General features: G+C 42.5%; 1 protein-coding gene across 3 annotated transcripts in view; it reads left to right on the top strand.

Moving 5' to 3' along the window:
* The window catches only part of enox2 (ecto-NOX disulfide-thiol exchanger 2), a 197,808-nt gene that overhangs the window by 166,559 nt on the left and 7,010 nt on the right, over positions 1-24,239 (top strand). For all 3 annotated transcript variants that reach the window (XM_058076577.1, XM_058076578.1, XM_058076579.1), the window contains 6 exons: positions 554-766; positions 4,263-4,369; positions 8,354-8,468; positions 13,523-13,710; positions 15,449-15,580; positions 24,179-24,238. In XM_058076577.1, coding sequence (XP_057932560.1) covers positions 554-766; positions 4,263-4,369; positions 8,354-8,468; positions 13,523-13,710; positions 15,449-15,580; positions 24,179-24,238 — 815 coding nt within the window. The remainder of the gene's footprint in view (positions 1-553; positions 767-4,262; positions 4,370-8,353; positions 8,469-13,522; positions 13,711-15,448; positions 15,581-24,178; position 24,239) is intronic.

Here is a 24,239-nt window from a genome sequence, read left to right as displayed (position 1 = left end):
CTGAAAAAAATCATTTGTCTACCCACCAACTATATGTGCTTTCTTAAGTTTTTATTATTTACCGTTTTATTATTATTATTATATTTATTTATTACTGATAGATTGATTTTCTTTATTCTTGATTTGTTTGTTTATTTTTCATCTTATTTTGTGTAGAAAAATAAGAAGTAAGATATTTGAGAACAGTGGAATGTTTTATCAGAGCTTTTCTTGTAGAAAATTGTAACCAAAGCGAAGTTTTTAATTTTTTTTTTTGTTTTTAATAAATGTGTTTTTTGTTTTTTTTTTTGAAAACCTGATGCGGCCCAGTCTCACCCAGACCCGAGCTCCAGTGGCCCCCAAGCAAATTGAGTTTGAGACCCCTGTCCTAGAATGATGGCAAGCACTGGATTTTTTGCTTCACTTTTTTTTCCACAGTAGAACATACCCAACCCTCGCTCTGATGAACCCCTAGACTAGTATGTTATCTCAAAACAACACTAGATTTGGAAGGATTCCTGACCCAAGACATGGAGGTTATCTCTGACCGTCTTTTTCACTTTCTCCTTCCCAGACGACAGCAAGTTCGCCGAGGCGGTACGGGTGCTGCTGACGTGGCTGGAGCGTGGCGAGGTCAACCGGCGGAACGCCAACAGCTTCTACTCCATGATCCAGTCATCCAACAGTCACATCCGCCGCTTGATGACGGAGAAGAGTCAGCACGAGAAGGAGATGGAGGAGGCCAAGGACAAGTTCAAGACAGCGCTGTCTGGCATCCTGGCTCAGTGTGAGTGTCACGCTTCCTTTTTCCAGGGCTTTTATGGGTATTTTATTTAGCGCCGGGATTACACGGAGACACTGTTATAGCATCGTGCTTGTTGTGCAGAAAACGGACAGGAAAGAGAAATACCAAATAAGTCCAGTCAAACTTTCAGGTGTCTAAGTTTCACGAGTACCATATGAAATGTTTGTTTTTTTCTGCAAGACTGTGGTACACAAAGCACCCAATGCTGCAAGAGACGTAAGTACTTGTTGCGTAACACTGCTTGTTGTTGGGACGGTGGCACGGAGGTAAGTTTGAGCAAACAAGTCACTTTTTTTTAGACATTTGCTTACATGGCAATGGTGTTTTGGAGCCTAAAAACACATTAAACATTTGAAATTGGGTCTGTTGGAAAACAACATTGCTAATGTTTCTGTCTAGCATTGAAAATAGTAGACATGCGTGGTATTTATTTGTATACGTTAACTATTCTACTACTCGTGAACAAAATGAAAAACATACATTAATAATGTGATTCCTCTGCTGTCATTTTTAGGACAATAAATCCATGTGGTCGTGCTGTTATTTAACACCATAAGTTGCATACATTTGTAAAAATGCATACACACACCGTAACTTTAGGGCATTTGTCACACAACTTTAGGGGACTGACAAGCACAGGTGTGTCAAATTTGAGCAAAGTAGGTTAAAAAACATGGCCGCCATCAATCAAAACATCTCTGCAGGGGCATCTTGCTAATTGCTATAACTCAGTGACACTTTGGCCAATGATTCTAAAACATTTATGATATATGTAGTACATGTATGCTAGCATATGTCACGGCCACAGCCTGAAGGGAAATTATTATGGGACAAAAAAAAAATGTAAATGCCAAAAATGGAAAAAGCTTTAAATATATCTAACTTTCTAACTTGTTGGGTTGGTGTCCAAAATGTAAAATATAAGTGTTTGAGTTTTCATGCGCAGGCCTCGTTGGATTTTGTAAACCCATTCAAGGATCCTACACTGAATATGAACACACGATACTACCTTTGGTCCGCATGCATTTCTAGGGAAAATAGCAATATAGGAATAAATTAATCCATATTTAAAGAGACAGATTAATGCTTTTATTTTAATTACTTGAGTAATGTCACTTTGCAATCATATTTGCACTGTTGCACTAAAACCAAAGCAAATCCACATAATTGAATTTTCAGTGCTCAAGGCTTTACAATAACAATTAAATCCCCGAACAACAACATAAAACCCCATCCCGCCTTTCCAGAAAGAGTTGTTTTGTCTTACTGTATAGTAAATAAATAGTCCAAACATGTTTCCACCCAAAACACACGCCTACCGCTCGTCTCGCATGAAAGCTCCGAGCCATGAAAGTCTCCACGCTCTCTTTGCCTTCGATATCGATCAGATCCATCAAATTACAGAGTGCTGGGATGATGCTATTGATCCCCACGCTGTGCTCTCTCTCTCTCCCCCTCGCTCGCTCTCTCAACACAGCACACACACTTCTTGTCTGGTGGTCTTATTGACTTCCCCAGTGTGTGTGTTAGTGCTTATGGGATACCCAGACCACCCATATTGTCCTCCATGACCACCCAACATGAGCACACTGGCTCATATCAAATGAAAGTGTTCTTATTGAAGGCGTCACTATTAAATAATCTGTCCCAGAGTCAAACCCTCAAGCCGTCATTACCAGCCATTTGTATTTATTTTAGAATTACTATCATGCGGGTGTAAAAGTAAGTCAACCCTTGCAGAAACTAAATTTAAAAAAAGGCAAATTATTTGATGATACTGTTCTAGAAAGAAAGTGAGCATGTCTGATTATCAGGTGTTTAATTTGAGTGCCGTGTGGACAAAAGTGTTGGGACCTCCGGCCAGTAGCTCCAGTGACCCTACAGGAAGTGAATACGGTGTGTCTCAGGGAGCGTCTATAAATAGTAAGGAATGAGTTTACACAAAATGATTAAGAAATTCCAATGTAAGACAAAAAAAAGCGGGCTTTGCTGCACATCTTAAAAATAAAGCTGAATAAACTGTCTAAACTCTTTGTTCACTTTATTGCCTGGTACAACTAAAGGTAATTTTGTTCTTACAAATATAATGATGATGACAACATAGCTTGTTAGAGTGTAATTAAAGTACACATTACATTATTACAATATTACATTGCTCTCTGGTTCTACCATATCTTATTTATTGTGTGGAAATATGGGATAATAACTATAAAAGCAATCTTCACTCACTAAATGTACTGCAAAAAAGGCCAGTAAGGATAATTCATAATGCCGCCTACAGAGAACATACTAACTCCTTATTTCTAAAATCACAAATACTTCAACTTGCTGATATAGTTCATCATCAAACAGCTAAAATAATGCATAAGGCTAAAAATAAGCAATTAGCTAAAAATGTCATCCAATACTTCTCTACAAGAGAGGAGAAATATGATCTCAGGGAAGAAGTACATTTGAAACACTTCTATGCTAGGACTACGTTATGCTAGCCATAGCATTTCAGTATGTGGAATCAAACTATGGAATGGATTGAGTAAGGAAATCAAACAATGCACAACGATGAGCCAATTCAAGAAACAATACAAGCAGTTGATGTTTGCTAAATACAAGGATGAAGAGTCTTGAACCAGTCATGATGTGCTATATATATCACTATATTGACATGCACTATGGTACCCATTATGGCATTGGATGCTCATATCACAGAGTACTTCGGTACAAGGTACATTATTAAAAAAAAAAAACCTTAAACTGTATTAGGGTAAGCAGGAAGTGAACAAATGTAACAGTTAGTGATTGTAAAAGTACCAGATGGAGGGGTAGGATTTAATAAGCTTTGCTTCTTCCTACTCCTTTTGGACATGTGGAACTGTGAACTGATTATGTGATGCATTCAATTGTAATCTGATGCATGTTCAAATGAAATAAAACCATTATTATCTTGATTACATCAATAGCTATGGCATTGTACTGCAAAAAGCAGTGCTTTTAGACATTCATTGTATTCTTTAGATAACACACTTGGTGCCAGCCATTCAAAAGAACAACTAATTAAAGAAACAAGGCTGGTCTAATATTTTTGTCTGTGACTATCTGTACTGTACAACATAGTCCAGAGCCAAACTGCATGCTGAGTACGACAAATTCATCCGTGCTGCCTCTCATAAGAACTACACTATTGTGAGACCTCTGACACTAGAATACGGGGCCATTCATTCATCAAGAGGTGTGTCCCAATACTTTTGTCCATATCTGAGTGTTCTGCTGCAAGCCAATGCGTTTGGCATCCACAGGTAAGACGAGCACATGCTTACACTCGCACGCACACACACACACACACACACACAGAGTACTTTTATATAGATCCCTATAGTTGACTCCACTCTCTCGCTCCTCTGCTCCCTCCCACCTGCCCTCTGTCTCCATCTCTGCGTCTCTGGATGGTTTCTGCTCCTTGCTCCCCTGCATCCCGCCACAGTTGAGCAGATTGTGTCTGTATTCCAAGCCGCTTCCAAACAAAAGGCATGGGACCATTTCTCCAAAGCGCAACGCAAGAACCTGGACGTGTGGCGCAAGCAAGCAGAGGTTGGTCCAACTTTTCTTGGCGTTTCAAATGAACTGTTGAGATGACTCATGGGTAATTAGATCTCACGGTCTTCCTTCCTTACGACACATGGGAAAGTTTTTCATGTCTTGTATTGATAGTGAAAGCACGACTAAGAGCAGACAGGTGATACAGACTCCATCCTGGACAGTAAGTCACATGACGTGAAGACTACAGGACATCCAAACCTCTGCCCTCCCTGCCGCCTACCCGTGTAAGGAACACTATAGCTGTAGCTACATCATTTTGATTTGAATCTAGTGCTAAATTAGCATGATGTATGTCACATGCCTGGACTTGTTGGGTAAGTGTCTTTATTCTTAAGCAAATATAGTCTTTTAAATGTCTACGCAATCAAAGATATGACAAACTCTCACAGTAGAAGCAGCAGTCAACTCTTTTTAAAGGTAGGTGTTGCCACAGGCAATCTGCTACTTCCACTCTTTCACGCAGAAATGACACTAAATTGCCACATCAGAGCTTCTAACACAAGATCGGGTATTTATCGGCCTTTGCCTTTTACACAGAACCCATCAAACCCAGTCGTCCGCCCTCCGTTATACGACCTATAAAGGCAGGCAAATTGTAGAGTCAATTGTTACAGCTCGGATGTGCGGAAAGGCAAAGGCAGGAAAATTGCTGTTAGGTCTCTAATTGTACAAAAGAAGCTCGTACTGAGTGGCCGTGAATAGAAGAGAGGCTGCACTCTACTGTATCCTAACTTGTCATTTCACACCACTAAAGAGCAGACCGTTCCTGTCTGGACCCGCCTCCTGGAGAGTATAAATAGATTGGATCTTGCACCGTCTGACTGGTGTGTGTCCCGCCTATTTTTGAGCATGAACCAATGAAGCCTGCTCGAATCCGAGGGGGAATAAGACACAGATGAGCACAAATAAAACCAGGTTCATGTTTGCAAATTCCCATGAGTCTGCAGGTAAGACAGTGAATAATATACTTAAACTTAACAAAAAAATATACCCCCCAAAATTATGACATTATTATTTAAATGGATTTATACTTGTAGTAAAGTAGAATAAGTAGGCGGTATTGGTTTTCCTTTTCCTTTATGTGCAGTAATGGGCTGCCTCTTTTTATCTGTTTGTATATCTTTAGAATGCACAGACAACAGAAAGATGTGTTCATGTCTCACACAAGGATTGTAGATGATGGGCAAAATGTAAAAATGAAGTGTTTATTCATATCCAGTCTAACATTAGCAATCGGGATGTGTTTTTAATTTTGACAAGTACAAATGGTGTGTGTGTGTTGCCGATGAAGCACATGGCGTTCTGCGAGTGGCGGTTCTCTTCCTCGCTTATATTTCTCCCTGTGCTGTTGGCAGCCAGTCTCACATGAAATAAAATGTGAGAAAATGACAAGGATACGTCCTGCTCATAATGCGCCTCAGCGCTGCTTACGAGCGTGTTAGCGGAGCCACGGAACCAAATACTGAAGCGGTTTGACTCAGCTAATTCATTCTGTGTGAGGAACACACAAAAAAAAGAGTAAACGGACGAGGTGAGTAAGTCGTACGTGTTCTCTGTGATAGGCTGGCCTGGAGGTGAAGCATGGGGAGATGGGCAAGATGCAGCTCCAAGGCACAGTCAACACTTCAGCCGCCTTCCTCTACTTGTCTTTTAGTGTGTACACACAGCAGATGGTTGTGTGTGTCGGCTGGTGTGTGTGTGTGTGTGTGTGTGTGTGTCTGACCTCTGCCGTCGAGCTCCGTCTGAAAAATGTCAACTGACAGATGGCTGAAAGTTTATTTACTTTCAGGCACATTTATTTTGCTCCCTTCTGCAGTTTGGATGGGGGATATATTATGCAGTCTATTGATTGAAATATTTTTTAATGACAGCACATTTATGATTAATAGCGTATAAACGGATGGGTACCGCAGCCGGTGTTTGCAGTTATACAGGGATTGTTGATTGTGTTGTTTTTTTGGCATTGGTGTATTTTAGTGAGGATGTGGATAAAAGCACGTATGCTAGTGAGGGGCCTAATTTAGTTGATGGCGCGTGATTGAAGCAACTTGGTGTGATACCGCTGGAACCAGCAGCTGGTTTGCTCTCTAAAGAAGGAGCACATACTGTACTATGCGCTAAAACTGGCTTGGAAGCAGGAGTTCAGAACATCCTGATATACACGAAAGACGTCAACAAACGCTGATCGCAATAGTACCATCTTCCCACATTGTCATTTCCCTCAATCCCCAGGAACCACAAAGTACTAGTCGCTACTTGTGTTAGCATAGTAGATCTTCACATTCATTCATTCATTTTCTACCGCTTACCCTCACAAGGGTCGCGGAGGGTGCTGGAGCCTATCCCAGCTATCTTCGAGCAAGAGGCAGGAGACTGCAAATATTTGAAATAGCAAAAAATCATTCTAGGTATGATTTTCTAGGTATTTGACTGTTCACAACACATTTAATGGAACTGTCTGTGTCATTGTTACCACACCTCATACACACCAGAGAATAAGAAGATGTAGCAGGAGGGATCAGTGTTGCCAACTAAGCTATAGTTAGTGTTTAATAAGACCTCCCTCTGGATATTATTTTCACAAGGGACTGCTGACAAATCTGGACTTTTGGATACCGAGGTGCCTCCTGGGATTGAACTGGTTTCGAAAGAAAAGGGTATCCATGTGTGTTCAAGTTAAAGAAAACGGCGGTCCGTCTTCATTCATTCATTTTCTACTGCTTATTCTCACGAGGGTCGCGGGTATTCTGGAGCCTATCCCAGCTGTCTTCAGGCTAAAGAGGCGGGGTACACCCTGGACTGGTGGCCAGCCAATCACTGGGCACATATAGACAAACAACCATTCACACTCACATTCATACCTATGGACAATTTGGAGTGGCTAATTAACCTAGCATGTTTTTGGAATGTGGGAGGAAACCGGAGTACCCGGAGAAAACCCACGCATGCACGGGGAGAACATGCAAACTCCACACAGAGATGGCCGAGGGTGGAATTGAACTCTGGTCTCCTTGCTGTGAGGCCTGCGCGCTAACCACTCGTTCGCCGTGCAGCCTAGATCTTCATATATTTTGTGTTAACCGTTGTAGTTCCGTACGATCAATATAGCACCAAGTAATGGCCAAGAATATACATTGAACCTAGTACATTTCCCACATCACATTGTACAAATTGAAAGAGTGGATAGTATTTAAGTCACCCTGAATAAAGCGCCTTCCGGTGGTGGCAAAACGCTGCCCAACTACCGAATATAATTTTCTTGCAAAACATGTCATGATTTTAAAGAGGAGGCCGAACGAGAAGATGTCCAGATAACAGAAGAGAAGCTTTGGCCACGTTTGAGACCAGAGAAAGAAAAGCACAGGCAACGAGTAACCTGTTGTTATGCAGAAACAACAAGAACAACAGTAGAAGCTTCCCTTGCTGAGCTAACAATAGAAAGCAGTCCGCAGGGGAGGCTACCCATACCACCTTGTGTTCAGAAGAAGGCCATTTTCTCACTTTGGGACTGATTGAACGCCATTTATCACCACAGCCCATCATATTGTCGCACCCGCCATGCCATCATAACGCCCGTGTAGCTGCCTTCTGATGGCAGCTCTCAGAAAGGACGAAGCAGCGTACTTTTTACACAGGACTCACAAGACCTCATGACCAACCAGGGACGTGTCCATCCTTTTGATAGAGTCCCAGCACAAGCAAGATGATTGGTATTGCCGGCCTTTATTCCGGCATTATAAATAAAACTGGGAACAATGTAGGACGCGTCATGTTTTCTCGCCCAGCATGAGTGTTTTTTTTTTTTTTTGTGCCAGAATAAAAACGGTGGGGTCTGGAAGAGCGTCTTTGTCATCTTTACTCATCTGCTCTCTAGTTCCCTCGCAACGCCAGCAGCAGTGGAAAATCAAAGCTGGCGACTTGGGCTTAAGTGATGGCTGTCTTGACCCGTCTCTCCTTTCTCCTTTTGTTTTCCAGGAGATCAGGAACATGCACAACGAGCAACTGATGGGCATCCGGCGCGAGGAGGAGATGGAAATGTCCGACGATGACATGGAGGAGGCCCCAGATAGCAAAGACTCTGAAGACTCAGGTACGCATGCTGCCTTCAACGGTGCCTACTATAAAAAGTTAGTAAATTAGAGCTCTGGTCAAACTGCCAACACCAATGAGATTTCAAACATTGGATATCTGATTATCGGGCGATATTAGCATGTAAATGAGACACCATCGAAATATCGCTGACAATGATATCAGCACACAAGTGATGCAGCAACAAGCTTGCTGACTCAGTATGACCGTGGCCTGGACTTCCAGGTTTTGGCGTGGGATCAAATTTGCATTGACTGTAAAGCGCTTCTTCTCTAATAGGAAGAATCACACGGGAGTGATGAGTGGAGACTGGGGGCTGGAGTTTCATACTTTGCACTTGGCTTTGTTCTTATACTGATGTTTGTGCCGTATAGAAATGTGCAGCTTTCCAAATGGCTTCATTGCCTACCTTAATGAATTGGATTCTTATTGGTGAATGTATTGTGACTATTGAGGTATTGATAATGAAGCACAATGAACGAATGAAGCATCTCTAAAGTGCATCTATTTCAATATTATTCCATTCATTCATTCATTCATTTTCCTCTTATCCACTTATCCTCACGAGGGCGGCCAATCACAGGGCACATATAGACAAACAACCATTCACACTCACATTCATACCTATGGACAATTTGGAGTGGCTAATTAACCTAGCATGTTTTTGGAATGTGGGAGGAAACCGGAGTACCCGGAGAAAACCCACGCATGCAAACTCCACACAGAGGTGGCCGAGGGTGGAATTGAACCCTTGTCTCCTAGCTGCCGGGTCTGCGCGCTAACCACTTGATCACCGTGCAGTCTTGTTCCATTCAATCAAATGTAATATTTTTGCTATTGCGATATTTACAACCACGTTTTTGTTGAAAATTGCCCCCCAAAACCGTTGCTTCTGACCTGCTTACATTTCAGTTTTCCTTCAGTTTTCCAGCATCAAAACTACCCTGGGATTATGCAGTCAAAAAAAGATCATATTTTTGGGTAAAAACGGAACACCTTCCGACTGAAACTTCTCATGCTTGCAGAGAACACGCTGAGAGTGTGTTGAAATGTGCACGTGAAGTTGTCCAAAGCTGTTGTCAAGTCATGGCAATCGAACACGGTGGCTGTTCCTGTTTGCTGAAGCAACAAAAATGAACAGCGCCGCTAATCTGCAGTGTTTAAGTCTCAACCACACACACAGACACAGGCTCCTCTTATGGTGTAATGGGCTCAGTATCTCCTGTTAGCTAATACGACAGCCTTGCTAATCGCAACCGAGATGTATGCATCCCTTCTCGGTAATAAGCACCGCTGAAAAAGGCTTGTCATCGCCAGGCGACGGCAGCTGCTAATATGGCAATTCCTGCCATAGGTGGTACCTGTTATATCGCTCACCCTCGCTGACCTTTAAACAACGTATCTGCGGTTACATGGCCGCAAACTCGGCTTTAATCAACAACATAAAAATGATGATCATGATTCAGGGTCTCTTTAGGAGCCAATCGATGACCTGCGTCAGACTCCACCACAGCGATAGGAAAAAGCTGTTTGTGTGCGCATGTAGCATGAACCCCATCACGGATGGCCTGCAGGTCGATAACGGCACCCGCTAAATGAACGAACGGAGGGAATCGCTCTGAATCTGACCAAGCGTTTGACACCTCCTCACACCGCTTTGATGGACCTCAGATCAATACCACCCGCATCAAATGTGCGCAGAAGGCGATGCCCAGCGAGCGTCCATGAACAGTCTTTCCTCGTGCAACACTCATGAATACGGCGGTCTTATCTCCGATGTCTACTCCGCGTATTGTACATTCCCGAGGAGCTCATCCTGTTCCCCCATCCCCATCCCTGCCCCGCTTCTCCACTTTGCAGCAGAGCAATGCCGATAATACCGGACATCCCCGGAGGTGAGAATACAATAACCCGTCCTCAGGCTGCGCTCGATAGGTCGGGTTATATGTCCAGAAGAGATCTGGCGGACAAAACGCTCTGGGATTATCGCCATCCTTTTACCGCCCGTAATCTGTTGTTGATCACGACTGACTTGCGGGGAATATTGAATTAACAGCCATCTGGGATCGGCTCCAGCTTGCCGTGACCGCGCTCGTGATTAGTGCTTTTGCAGTGGAGTTGACACATGGATGGATTTTGCATTGCCACTGTTTGAACCGTCCTATCGATGTTCAGTGGCTGAGACGGTCTGCAGCAGACGTCATCGCCTAAATTGCATAATTGGCCGTGGTGCATTTGCATGTAATTGTAATGTATGCTGTAGAAGAGAGGAATAATGCTGTGGGGGACAAAATGTGATTGAAGAACAAGAAAAAGCACAACAAATGTGTTTAGAACTTCAAATGAACTTCCATCTGTCGCTTGTCTTTGTTGTTTTATGTCATAAATGAAACATGCCACCTGGAAGGGCCCACAGAAACACCCGCTGCTCGCTGAGAAGAGCAATACGTGCTTTTAAGTCAGTCTCCGTTAGGAAGCCCACACGTATTAAGATTTTGCACTTTGTTTGGATGTCCTTGAAAGCACCACAGTAATGTGCTAGAAAAATAAAACCTATGCTTGCTTTCTCTGACGCTGTCACATCTTTATAATTTTACCAATTAGAAGACACACTGGGCTCCATGGTGTCCGAGTGGTTAGTGCACAGATCACACAGCTCGGAGACCCGGGTTCGATCCCCCCCCCTCGGGCATCTGGGTTCTATTACCATAAGTTTGCATGTTCTCCTTGTACATGCATGGGTTTTCTCCGGGTACTCCGGTTTCCTCCCACATTCCAAAAACATGCTAGGTTAATTAGCGACTCCAAATTGTCCATAGGTATGAATGTGAGTGTGAATGGTTGTTTGTCTATATGTGCCCTGTGATTGGCTGGCCACCAGTCCAGGGTGTACCCCGCCTCTCTAGCCCGAAGACAGCTGGGATAGGCTCCAGCATACCAGCGACCCTCTTGAGGATAAGGAATAGAAAATGAATGAATGAAGATGGACTGCTGTTTTTTTTAACTTCAATCCCAGGAGGCACCTCGGTATCCAAAAGTCTAGATTTGTCGGCAGTCACTTTTGTAAAAATAATATCCAGAGGGAGTTCTTATTGAACACTAACCATAGCTTAGTTGGCAACACTGATACCTCCTGCTACATCTTCTTATTCTCTGTTGTGTATGAGGTGTGGTAACAATGACACAGACAGTTCCATTAAATGTGTAGTGAACAGTCAAATACCTAGAAAATCATACCTAGAATGATTTTTTGCTATTTCAAAATGATCCCAACCTATAATTTGCAGTCTCCCGCTTACTTGAGTGTCACTTTCACTTTCGATAACAACCCATCTTGGCAACCGTAAAATAAGGAACAACAACAAAACACTGAAGATACTTAAGTACTTCAGAAAAGACGTACCAATATTCCTCTACTCTGTATATTAGTTATTACAAACTGTCTTGGCAGTACACTGAATTAGTAGTTCAAATCCATAAACAGTGTGACTACGACACAGCACTGAAAGGATTCTCATCACCCATCACTCGCCTTAAAGGTCACCCCCTCATTTTTCATTCACAGTCGATCTATTAATTCACACACCCGTGACTAAGAAGCGAGTGTTTGATAGACGGACGCTGGTGTTTCTTCTCCTGTCTCTCATCATGCTGGGTTTAATTTAAAGGCTTTTGATTACACCCTGGAAAAAGATGAGCTGTACCAGCAGACAATTACCAGGCAAACGCGTGTCCGTCCCAAAATGTCCTGATATGATTGCATGACGCTCACGTGCTTCATTTTTAATGTTGCTTTCAGGCTTTGAAAAACATTGGATGATAATGAGGAGTTAACGATAATGAGGCATTGTGTGTTTCCCCTTTATTTAGTCTCTTGCTGCTGTTTGTTTATCCACTCCTGATCAACATTTTAAGACCAGTTGAAAAATTGCAAGAATTTAAATTGTTCACTGTTGGACTGTAAGGAGGTTCTAAGTAGAGCTTCAAAGTACCAAAAGAAAAAATGGGAGAGAGACAAAAACTATTTCGGTAAGCAAGTAACCATTCAACTGAAATAGGCTGTTCATCAGCTGATTTAAAAACACGGCCATAACGTGTGCCGTGCTTAAATCTAATGCTTCATTTCCGAATATTGATTGAATCGATAGATGACCTTTTACAGGGGACCTATTACGCTTTTTATTCCATGTTTCTGACCTATAAATGTAGTTAGAATGTTGTATTCTCGTGTTAAACCATGCCAACGTTTCAGATAATAAGGTTTGCACATTTGGAAGTGAGTCCTGAAAGAAGTTTGGGATGGTTCAAAATGTTCCGTTTCAGAAGGCGTGGTAAAAATGTACTTTTGTGATGTCACAGAAGGGCAGGTAAGTCAAGGGTCTCCAGCCAGGAAATTAAAACAGACCATTTTCACAGGAACCACGAAATCCAAGAAATACAGCTGGAATAGGTGCAGATTCTGAAAGATCTAGAAAGCTTTATGTGCTTTTTTGTGCTACTGTGTGTAGCTGCTCTATAGAAGTCCACAACACTCAATACAAAGGGCGGAGAAATGAGGATAATAGGCCCCTTTAATTGATGTTAGATGAATATATCTCGTCCTAAGTGGAAACTTTGCTGAACACAGATTGATGTAGTTGGATGGCAGGAATATAAATCGATGCATAGATGGATTGTTAAACTCCTGCGTCTGATGGTTATTGGACTACACTGGGCACCAGTAACAACCTTCACTTGGGCCGAGAATTGGATCTCTAGATTGGACCACTAGATTTTGTTGTACCACAACCCTCAGGATCTTATAAGAAGTTCCAAATGACTTACTGCGTCCAAAGTAAAGTAAAGTTCTGAAACTCTAGTTCGAACGTCAAGATCCAACAGTGCAAAATGTAAATTCTGTAAAAAGTTTGGATGGGGAGTATATAATGATAGCATGTATTCTAATGTGTCATTAAAAGTGTTTATTCACTACAGCTGCAGTCTGCCGAAAAAGCCTTCAAATGTACCTTGCTTTAAAATGTGTGCGGCCTCTTGGCATTTCCTGTTATCGTCCAGGTGTGTTGCAAGCGGAGGCCCTGAAGGAGGAGAATGACTCGCTGCGCTGTCAGCTGGACGCCTACAGAAACGAGGTGGAGCTGCTGAAGCAGGAGCAGGGCAAGAACCAACCGATGAGGAGCGAGGAGGACAGCACGCACAGTCAGCAGCTCAGCTTCCTGCAACAAGCTCTGCAAGGCATGCAGAAGGTAAACAGGAAAAGTACTCCAAAAGCACTCAGAGGTCATAATATTGGGTACACCTGCGATAGCCACTGGGATAAGACACTGGATACAAAATAACAAAAGAACTGTATGACATGGGTTTGAATTTAAGGTTGCTAATTGGTAATGGTAATGGTTTTATTTCATTTGAACATGCATCAGATTACAATTGAATGCATCCCATAATCAGTTCCCAGTTCCACATGTCTAAAAGGAGTAGGAAGAAGCAAAGCTTATTAAATCCTACCCCTCCATCTGGTACTTTTACAATCAGTAACTGTTATATTTGTTCACTTCCTGCTTTCCTAATATGGTTTAAGGTTTTTATTTTATTTTTTAATTTTTAAATTAACTTTACTCATCAGCATGTGGCTAACACATGAGGGCAACCATGTTCAGACTACGGTGTGTAAAACTACAGAGGAACCTTGGTTTGCATCATTAATGAATCTGTACGTTAACTGAATCCCATAAGAAATAATGCAAATCCAATGGATCCTTTGCAGATACTTAAAAACATGCCAATAATAATCACAAGATGTGGCAGTGAGCTTCACACCACCTTCGTGTTTTGCCATGAGTTATTTCTTGAATTTTTTTCTTACCTTTGTTATTATCTTTCTTTAGTAATGGTAATGGTTTTAACATGCATCATATTACAATTGAATGCATCACATAATCAGTTCACAGTTCCACATGTCCAAAAGGAGTAGGAAGAAGCAAAGCTTATTAAATCCTACCCCTCCATCTGGTACAAGTTGTTCTTTTTTTGTAATCACATAGCGAAGTATGAGGTGATATTCTTTGTAGCACTTTGAGATTTATGTAATGTAAAGTGCAATGTAAATAAAATGTATTATTATTATTATTAATCCATTCCATAGTTTGATTCCACATACTGAAATGCTATGGCTAGCATAACGTAGTCCTAGCATAGAAGTGTTTCAAATGTACTTCTTCCCTGAGATCATATTTCTCCTCTCTTGTAGAGAAAAATCATTTCACTTTAATTATGATGTATATACCTTAAAGTAACGGGTATGTTTTTGTTGTTGCTTTTTTTAAGTAGGTCTTCGAAAAGCACATCTGCGTGAATATTATGTCTGTTTTTCATCTGGCTATCATCACTGGTCCTCATGCTGAAAAAGAAGAGAATCCATTCATGTCCCGCTGTTCATGTCTGCTTGCAGAGTAATTACCTTTTATACTGAAGGCCTGAATTGATTCAATCAATTGGATGGCTATAAATTGGGCGCGTCTCCTCGCCGGGGCGTCCACGTGTTGCGATCAAGCATGCCCATCTCGCTCCAACCCCTCCCTCCTTGTGAATTAGCGAGCTCCCGTTGCACAAAAGCACTCAAAGACCCCCTGCATCTCTCGCCAAAACATCTCGTCAACGGGATTGGCGCCGCGGGAGGCCCACCTTTTTCATCTGCCTACGGCGGGTAACTTCAGAGGGCGAGCGCGCGATAAGAATATTTGTCAGCGATAAAGGAGGAATCCCAAATGACATTTCATTGTGTCGTTTTGTACGCCTTGATTGTTTGCAATCAAACACTTGCACTTATTGCTCTTCTTTCAACAGGCTGAAAAAGATGCTTGTTTTCCTCACCTTTTGATGCAATCCACGTTCAGATGTTGAATATCATCCATACAAAAGATTGTCGGCGGGTTGTCGCGCCGCGTGATTACTGATGTCACCGTCTGTTTGTTTGTGTTGCAGCAACTCCTGAAGATGAGGGAGGAATTAAAACAACGAGAGGCCGAGCTGGACAAGAGTCTGGAGGACAAGCAGCAGCTCAAGCATCAGGTCCAGAACCTCAAGGAAGGACTGCAAAACCTGCAGAAGACCCAGGTGACACACACAAACACAAACACACACACACACAAAGTATAAATAAACAAAAAAGGACAGCGCAAGCTACTTAAGTCTCACAAAAATAGCTCCCTCATTTGAATAGATTCATCCAAGATGTGCCAAATATGGCTGATTGCCTGCATTTGCAGTACACTCACTTTGTGTTCTAATGTTCTAGTTTCCCTCCCAATGAGCTCCGCTACTGCTTTTTTTTTTTAAGGTGCAGTATAATAGACTGTAATTGCCCTATACTTTGCTATTAAATGAGCCAAGTCATTGGCCTACATCCATCTTTTCAAGTCTGTTGCGCATGTAACCAAGCTATTGCTGTATAGTGACTAATAGTGTATTATGACACCCAGGGGGCGCTGTTTAGCTGTTTTTATAATTTAATCAGTCATCAGTCATTCATTCATTCATTTTCTACATGCAAGAACATGCAAACTCCACACAGAGATGGCCGAGGGTGGAATTGAACCCTGGTCTCCTAGCTGTGAGGTCTGCACGCTAACCACTTGACCGCCGTGCCGCCCTAATCAGTCATCTTTTGCTTCTTAATTTCAAAACATATACATCAACATTGTATAGTATATGTGCAAGCCATTCATTGGCATTAGTCCAACTTAACATGGAAGTCGCCATTGACGCAGCAACATGGCCGCTTTTCATCATTCATTCATTTTCTACCGCTTATCCTCACGAAGGTCGCGGGGTTGCTGGAGCCTATCCCAGCTGTCTTCGGTTGAGAGGCGGGGTACACCCTGGACTGGTGGCCAGCCAATCACAGGGCACATATAGACAAACAACCATTCACACTCACATTCATACCTATGGACAATTTGGAGTCGCTAATTAACCTAGCATGTTTTTGGAATGTGGGAAGAAACCGGAGTACCCGGAGAAAACCCACGCATTCACCGGGAGAACATGCAAACTCCACACAGAGATGGCCGAGGGTGGAATTGAACTCTGCTCTCCTAGCTGTGAGGCCCAGCATGCTAACCACTCGTGCGCCGTGAGCCCTGTTTTCATCACTTCGGCATCAAACCTTTTCAGAAATATGTATCATACTTACTGAGATGTTATATAATACGTATAGCAGAGAAAATGTATGATTTAGAGAAAGTTGCCTTTGAACTGTCAACTATCATAGTAAAGCCAGTACTATTTTCCCATATGGGAAATGACAATTATTAAAATGATTGTATTTTTAGGAACATTGTCATACACACCTGCTTTGACGTTGCTCAAGACCAACCGCTACTCTGAAACACAACTGCAGACGTTGTTTAGTAGCTTAACTAAAAACCTTTGGAACGCCCCCACTTGGCTGTAAAAAGGCGCGTGTTTGGATTTGCGCATAGCGATAATGTTGAGGGGGTCAAATTAGTGATTTTTTTTTAAATTATTGATTGCACAGGGGGTGACATTATCATACAAGTACACTGACTGCACGCCTGGCAATGCTGAGTACTGCAATGATAAGCCAAAAAAACACACAAACTAGAAAAGCACACACACTCTTGAGGCCGCAGACCTCTGGCAAGTTCCCACCATATTGTGATTTACATTCTAGCCGTGGGACACTCCATAATTATTCCATTATTTGGATTGGTCTTTGATACTTTGTAGAACCTGTTTGAAACTTGTCCTGTATTTGACCATTGTTTTGTGGAGTTATATGCACAGATGTTGAATGGTCCGATCACGCAATAGCCACGTATACATGGACCCAAATATTCCAATTGCATTTGGTTTATTTGATGAAACGGAAAGAAGAATTTTCCTTTCCCGAATCCGATTGAGGTATCTTGCACCTGCTTACAGTAAAGTTGTCAGGGTGTCGTGTTTTTCTTCTTCTGTTGTTTATTGGCGGTTGGCAAGCAGCTTTCGGTGTGCATTAGCGCCATCTGTGGAACAGAATCTAAACCCTTCTATACGCCATTCACAAGTCCAGTAAAATATGAATATATATCTATATTAAACATGTCCTGAGTTTCATTATAAAATATTAGCAAGATTGAATTTGATCTTTTCCTGTTTAAATTGATCCCGGGTGCGTTCTTTCAGCGCATGCTCAGATATGACGTAACACGCAGATCCAGACGTTCTTCACTTTTAAAAATGGAGGTGAGCAATTGGCACTAGTTTGAGGCCCCCGCCTTGATATGAAAGTTTAATGTTAGTGCGGCCCACCAAGTTTGATATGGATGCTGTATGGTATCATGTACTCAGAAAAAATGATTACGTTTGATTAATGTTCATGTTAAAGGTTAAATAACTGTTAATAGTTATCCTCCCTATCCTTGTGGAAGTGGTAAGTTTTTGGCTATTTAAGTTTAAAGGAAATAACTTGAAGGCTACCGTTTAGGTCGCTAGCTCTCTAGTTTGCGAGTTAGCATGTGTCTCAAGACCCTGCAGTTGCGCAATATGTTGTAAATAAAAAGAGTATAAATGTGACTATAGTCGTGTTTTGTCATGTCTACAGGGCTCTAATAATGCTTTGTTCATTTTAATCTGAAAAAAATCATTTGTCTACCCACCAACCATATGTGCTTTCTTAAGTTTTTATTATTTGCCATTTTATTATTATTATTATATTTATTTATTTATTACTGATTGATTGATTTTCTTTATTCTTGATTTGTTTATTTATTTTTCATCTTATTTTGTGTAGAAAAATAAAAAGTAAGATATTTGAGAACAGTGGAATGTTTTATCAGAGCTTTTCTTGTAGAAAATCGGAACCAAAGCAAAGTTTATTAATTTTTCTGTTTTTAATAAATGCATTTTTTTTTTAAAACCTGATGCGGCCCAGTCTCACCCAGACCCTAGCTCCAGTGGCCCCCAAGTAAATTGAGTTTGAGACCCCTGATGTATACCATTGTTTTCGGAAAGAGGGAAAACTTCTCATGTAAACGTGGCTGTTGTTAAAGAATCCTTTAAAACATTTCCTAGATCCAGACAGTGAAATTGTATCAGTTCTTCCATATCCCAATTCCGACACTTCATGAAAATTGAATCCAAATCCAATCAGAAAAGGCCCTTCCAAACACAAAGTAACTATTAGTCTAACTTAACATACTGCAGCTATTGTTGTGTGATGTATCACACTTACACATACATTATGGTTAGCAGAGGAAATGAACATTTTAAAGAACTTTGCCTTTAAGCTGTATTGTCAAAGAGCTCCAACAAATTAGAATGGACAAAACAATACGACAACAAGTCAAAATAACAGGAGAGGGTCTTGTTATTGGAGACCCCCCGACTTGAAGGTGTTTTGATGTTTTCCTGAATGTCAGATTTGATTATTTTTCCATCCTAATTGAGTGGAATGCAGCAAACAACAACATCATTAGCTATGCCGCTAAACTTGGGTTCGCTGTCATCAGTCCTGCTCTGTCACGGGATCACCTTTTGTTACTGACGCCGCCGCCATTGAGACGTGTTTCCCATCTAAACCGCCACGATATCGATCTAGGGAGCCGAGTCTGTTGCTCGATTTGGTGTTGCTGCTGCTGGCTCATATTCCCAATCCCCCCCCTCGCTAATGTCCATGAGAGGAATGGCTTCCATTAAAGGAAGGCTGGGTGATATTACAGACAACACTTGGATCCGGTGGATTTTGAGCAGGTCTCCTTCTTTTTCGATCAAGCCGATTGACAGGCTTGCCAATACCGTGTTGCCTGTGATGCGTTTTTATAATAAATGCACCCCCCACCGTGAAATATGCTAATTAAATTCCTGTGTAGGGGGCAAACATGAATCGTGAGAGGCAGTCTCATTAAAGTCAGACAGAAAAATCCATTTCTGTGCACACGCTTCCCTGAAGATTAGCGCCACTTGTTGAGTGATTTGTCATGTTGAGGAGATCTTTTCCAGCAATCGACACCCACCCCCCCCCCCTCCTCACTGTTCCCGACAACAGCCTGCTGTTATTACACATTATCGGGGGGGAGGAGGTTGATACCGAGGCTCCTTATGAAGTATCGTTCTTACCAAATATATATCAGATCATAAGTATTGATATGCTATGCAAGTGTTCTGCAACAGCAGTTGGGTGAATCCCGTTCGTAAGTCTGTTGTACTGCAATTGGATTTGTTCCATTCAGAGACGAAGAGGTTATGTATTGATCGGCCGTGTTTGTTTGTGCCTGCTTAACTGCCCAAAACAACTTCAGTGCAGCTTTGTAGCTAAGGAATAACTCTTCAACCTGATTTGGATGCTGGTTTTTGAGTCTAATCTATCCACTAAACCAGGTCCAACTTTGTGTATGCACGAAGCGAGTAGTACATGTGTGGAGACTGATACTCTTTTTGCTCCCTTTGCTGATAATCTTCAAGCTGCGTTTGTTAAAGTGGACCTATCATGCTTATTTCTCTGCCCTTTGTATTGAGTTGCAGATTCCTATAGAGCAGCTAAACACAATAACCAGCATGGAAATCTTTAGAGATCTTCCAGAACCTGTACCTATTCATGCTGTATTTCTTGGATTCCGTGGTCTGTTTTCATTTATTTCACCCTCCAGTCACGCCCACTCCACTGTGGTTGGTCAAACTACCAAACGCTCAGGAACACTTCCGGATAGCTGCCAAACCCAACTTTATAGGAGTTTATATACGGCATAGGAGCGTTTAACATACATTGGAGTGCATGTCGAGCACATGTGATGAATCAATTAAGAAGATGGCTACCACCTGTAGCTCACCCAGTTTGTCTGTAATACACATTATTTCACAGAAATCTACGACACCGCAGCTCTTCAGGCAAATATGGCTATTATTTACAGTAACTTCCTGTATACAAGGCTAGTTATCGCGTGAATATCTGCTCTTGTGAGCGCAGTTTTCTCAGCCAGATGGGACACTCCTCGCAGTGCCTTCCGGTTTCTGTCTGAGTGGCACTTTGGCGAATAAGAACGAATAAGAACCAGGACCACTGCCGCGACGGATCCAATGTGATCGCAGGTTGAAGTAAATCTCCACAGGTGGTATCGGCAGTTTCCAATGTGTGCATTACGCTGCTATCGGAACCTGATATTGATCAGATGCGCCCCTTCCTTACAGTAAAGTTTGAATATAAAAATAGGAAGAAAATGTAGTTTTGACCACTTGTTAAAGACTGAAAACAGGTCTTGAAAGTTTCATGGAAAAATATTCAAAGCGCCTATCGTGCATCACATTTTGGTTGGTGCATTACAAGGTTGCCGCGTTAGTGTACATTGACAGTGGACAGCGAATACACATTACGCCCATAATTCAAATTGTCAATCAGAATATGATGCAAGTACTGTGGTACCTTGTTTTTGTACGCCACACTTTTCATATGTAAAATAATAATAATACATTTTATTTTCTAAAAACTCAAAGGCACTTCATATGCAGTAAAGTAAAAGAATACAGGACATGTAGATTTAAAGTGAGAACAACTAAGCAAAAAATGGTACGCCCCAGGTACGGTGTTAGCCATTGAGGGCGGGGACGGGAGGTTGGTGAAGGGGACGGTTTGGGGAGTGAAGGTGGAGGAGGTCAGTGAGGTAAGGGGCGGAGCCAGGTCATGTAATGCTTTGCAGGATTTCAAACTTGGGTAATTGGACAGGAAGCCAGTGGCGGTTTTGGAGGACAGGAGTGATGTGGTCTCAAGTGAAGGGGCAGAAGAAGTGTGAAGTACTGAAGGTTATTCAGGGTTTTACTCGGAGGTCTGTAGAAAATGCCGTTGCAGTAATGAAGTCTGGTGGTGATGAAAGCGTGAATGAGGGTTTCTGCAGTAGAAAGGGAGAAGGAAGGGCGAAGTGGGACGATGTTTTTTAGATGAGAAAAGGCAGCTCGTGTTATCTGGCTGATGTGGTGTTCAAAGGAGAGGGTGCTGTCAAGGAAAAGGCCAAGATTTCAGACTTGAGGTGAAGGATTAAGGGCGGTATCGTCGATGAGAAGGGAAACGTTATTGGCTGTATTGGTGAGGGATTTTGGACCAATTATGATGATATCGAATTTGTCACAGTTTAATTGGAGAAAGTTAAGCTGCATCCATGATTTTATTTCCGAGAGACAGGAGGTGTGTCGGATTTGGTGGAGGCTATCGTCAGTGAAACTGAAATCCATGACGGCGGATGATGCTACCAAGCAAACACAGCATGAAGAGGAGGGGGCCACGCACCTGTCCCCGGGGAACACCTTGGTTGATGTGTGTGAATTGATGAGTCCGTGAGGTATGACTGAATCCAGATGAGTGTTCCAGTGATGTTGAGGGTGGATGAGAAGCGAGAGAGGAGGATGCTGTGACTGATGGTGTCCAAGGCTGCAGTGAGGCCTAAGAGAATAAGGATGGTGAGGAGGTCAGAGTCTGAGGCAATGATAAGGTTGTTTGTGATTTGGAGTGTGTGTACTGGAGTGTGAGCGAAACGGTTCAACTGGATTCTTTGAATTGATATGGATGTTTATCTGGCTAGGACCTGGATTTTGGAGAGGAATGGGAGGTTGGACAACAGGTTCCTTCAGAATGTGGGTGATGGCAGCTAGTTTCAGTGAAGGAGGGACGGAAAAAGTGGTGAGGACGATATTTACCATTGATGTGATGAGGAGGGAAATGGTGCATTTGATGAGGCGGGACCAGATCGAGTACGCAGATTGAGTTGTTTGTGCCTTTTAAGGTGGATGAAATGATAACATTTTGCCGCACGGTGGTCGAGTGTTTAGCGCGCAAGTCTCACAGCTAGGAGACCCGAGTTCAATTCCACCCTCGGCCATCTCTGTGTGGAGTTTGCATGTTCTCCCCGTGCATGCGTGGGTTTTCTCCGGTTTCCTCCCACATTCCAAAAACATGCTAGGTTAATTGGCCACTCCAAATTGTCCATAGGTATGAATGTGAGTGTGAATGGTTGTTTGTCTATATGTGCCCTGTGATTGGCTGGCCACCAGTCCAGGGTGTACCCCGCCTCACGCCCGAAGACAGCTGGGATAGGCTCCAGCACCCCTCGCGACCCTCATGAGGAAAAAAACGATAGAAAATGAATGAATGAATGAATGAATGGCTGCAAAATATAGTTATGTGATGTTTCTTCTGGGAAAATTTATTCTTTTTTTTACGGATTGGTGAAAAGTAGTCAAAAAAATCTTTGAATGTTTCTCCTCTCTTACGATAACTCCAAATCAGTTATTGTTGCCCGAGCTGAGCTTGAGTAGGTGTGTTTTTTTTCCCCTCAAGCTGCTCCACCACGTGCATGACTTGAGTTTTTACACCCGTTGTCTTTCCTGATGCAACCCTCGTGTTTATGCAGGCTTGGGACCAATACATGAGACCTCCAGTGGCTTTTAAAAGGCAGCAGCGTATACTACTGCACTACCAGTGCTAAAATGTACACCTAAACAAAAACCTAGCTTATCTATAATTAAAAGAAGACGAGCAGTGTCAACACCGGTTTATTACTGTCACCCCTAATAAACTGCAAGGCTTACTTTCTAACTAATTTTACAACACGGAAAATGCTACCAAATGAAATCCTTATTGGAACACCTCAGTGCATTTACTCTTTGCTAAAGTAGGCAGGCCGCACTCCCAATAGCACCACCGACAGGCAGGGTGGGAAAAAAACATATATTACATTCAACATTCATTCATTGTCTACCACTTATCCTCACGAGGGTCACTGGAGTGCTGGAGCCTATCCCAGCTGGTGAGAGGCGGGGTACACCCTGGACTGGTGGCCGGCCAATCACAGGGCACATATAGACAAACAACCATTCACACTCACATTCATACCTATGGACAATTTGGAGTGGCCAATTAACCTAGCATGTTTTTGGAATGTGGGAGGAAACCGGAGTACCCGGAGAAAACCCACGCATGCACGGGGAAAACATGCAAACTCCACACAGACATGGCCGATGATGGGATTGTGAGGTCTGTGTGCTAACCACTGGACCACCGTGCAGCCACATTCGACATTCATTTTTTATCGCTTTTCCTCACAAGGGTCGCGGGGGTGCTGGAGCCTATCCCAGCTGTCTTCGGGCGTGAGGCGGGGTACAGCCTGGACTGGTGACCAGCCAATCACAGGGCACATATAGACAAACAACCATTCACACTCACATTCATACCTATGGACAATTTGGAGTGGCCAATTAACCTAGCATGTTTTTGGAATGTGGGAGGAAACCGGAGTACCCGGAGAAAACCCACGCATGCACGGGGAGAACATGCAAACTCCACACAGAGATGGCCGAGGGATTGTGAGGTCTGTGCGCTAACCACTGGACCACCGTGCAGCCACATTCGACATTAATAATGAAATAAAATACATAATACATTGCCATCATGTGGACATACAAACTATAAGTAATACTAAAGAATACAGCAGAATACTTCATTTCTAACAAAACGAATCGTTGGAAACGTTTAAATGGTTGTTCTTCTATATGTGCCATGAGACTGGCAACCAGTCGAGGGTGTACATAACTCTCTCCCGGTGTCAGTATCCCTGGTGGTGCCCTGATGTGTATTAGTTATTTGTTGACATTATATCCATTGGCATCCCAGTGCAAGCCATTGTCTTTCACATTATGCTGTGTTCACATGTTTCTAATGTGTTTCAGCTGGAGCGATCCAAGCAAGATGATAGAGTCGGCGGCGAGGAGGCTGCTAATCAAACCAATG

The sequence above is a fragment of the Doryrhamphus excisus genome, chromosome 6, assembly GCF_030265055.1.
Source record: "Doryrhamphus excisus isolate RoL2022-K1 chromosome 6, RoL_Dexc_1.0, whole genome shotgun sequence".
Classification (NCBI taxonomy): domain Eukaryota; kingdom Metazoa; phylum Chordata; class Actinopteri; order Syngnathiformes; family Syngnathidae; genus Doryrhamphus; species Doryrhamphus excisus.
This window is presented reverse-complemented; position numbering and strand designations above follow the sequence as displayed.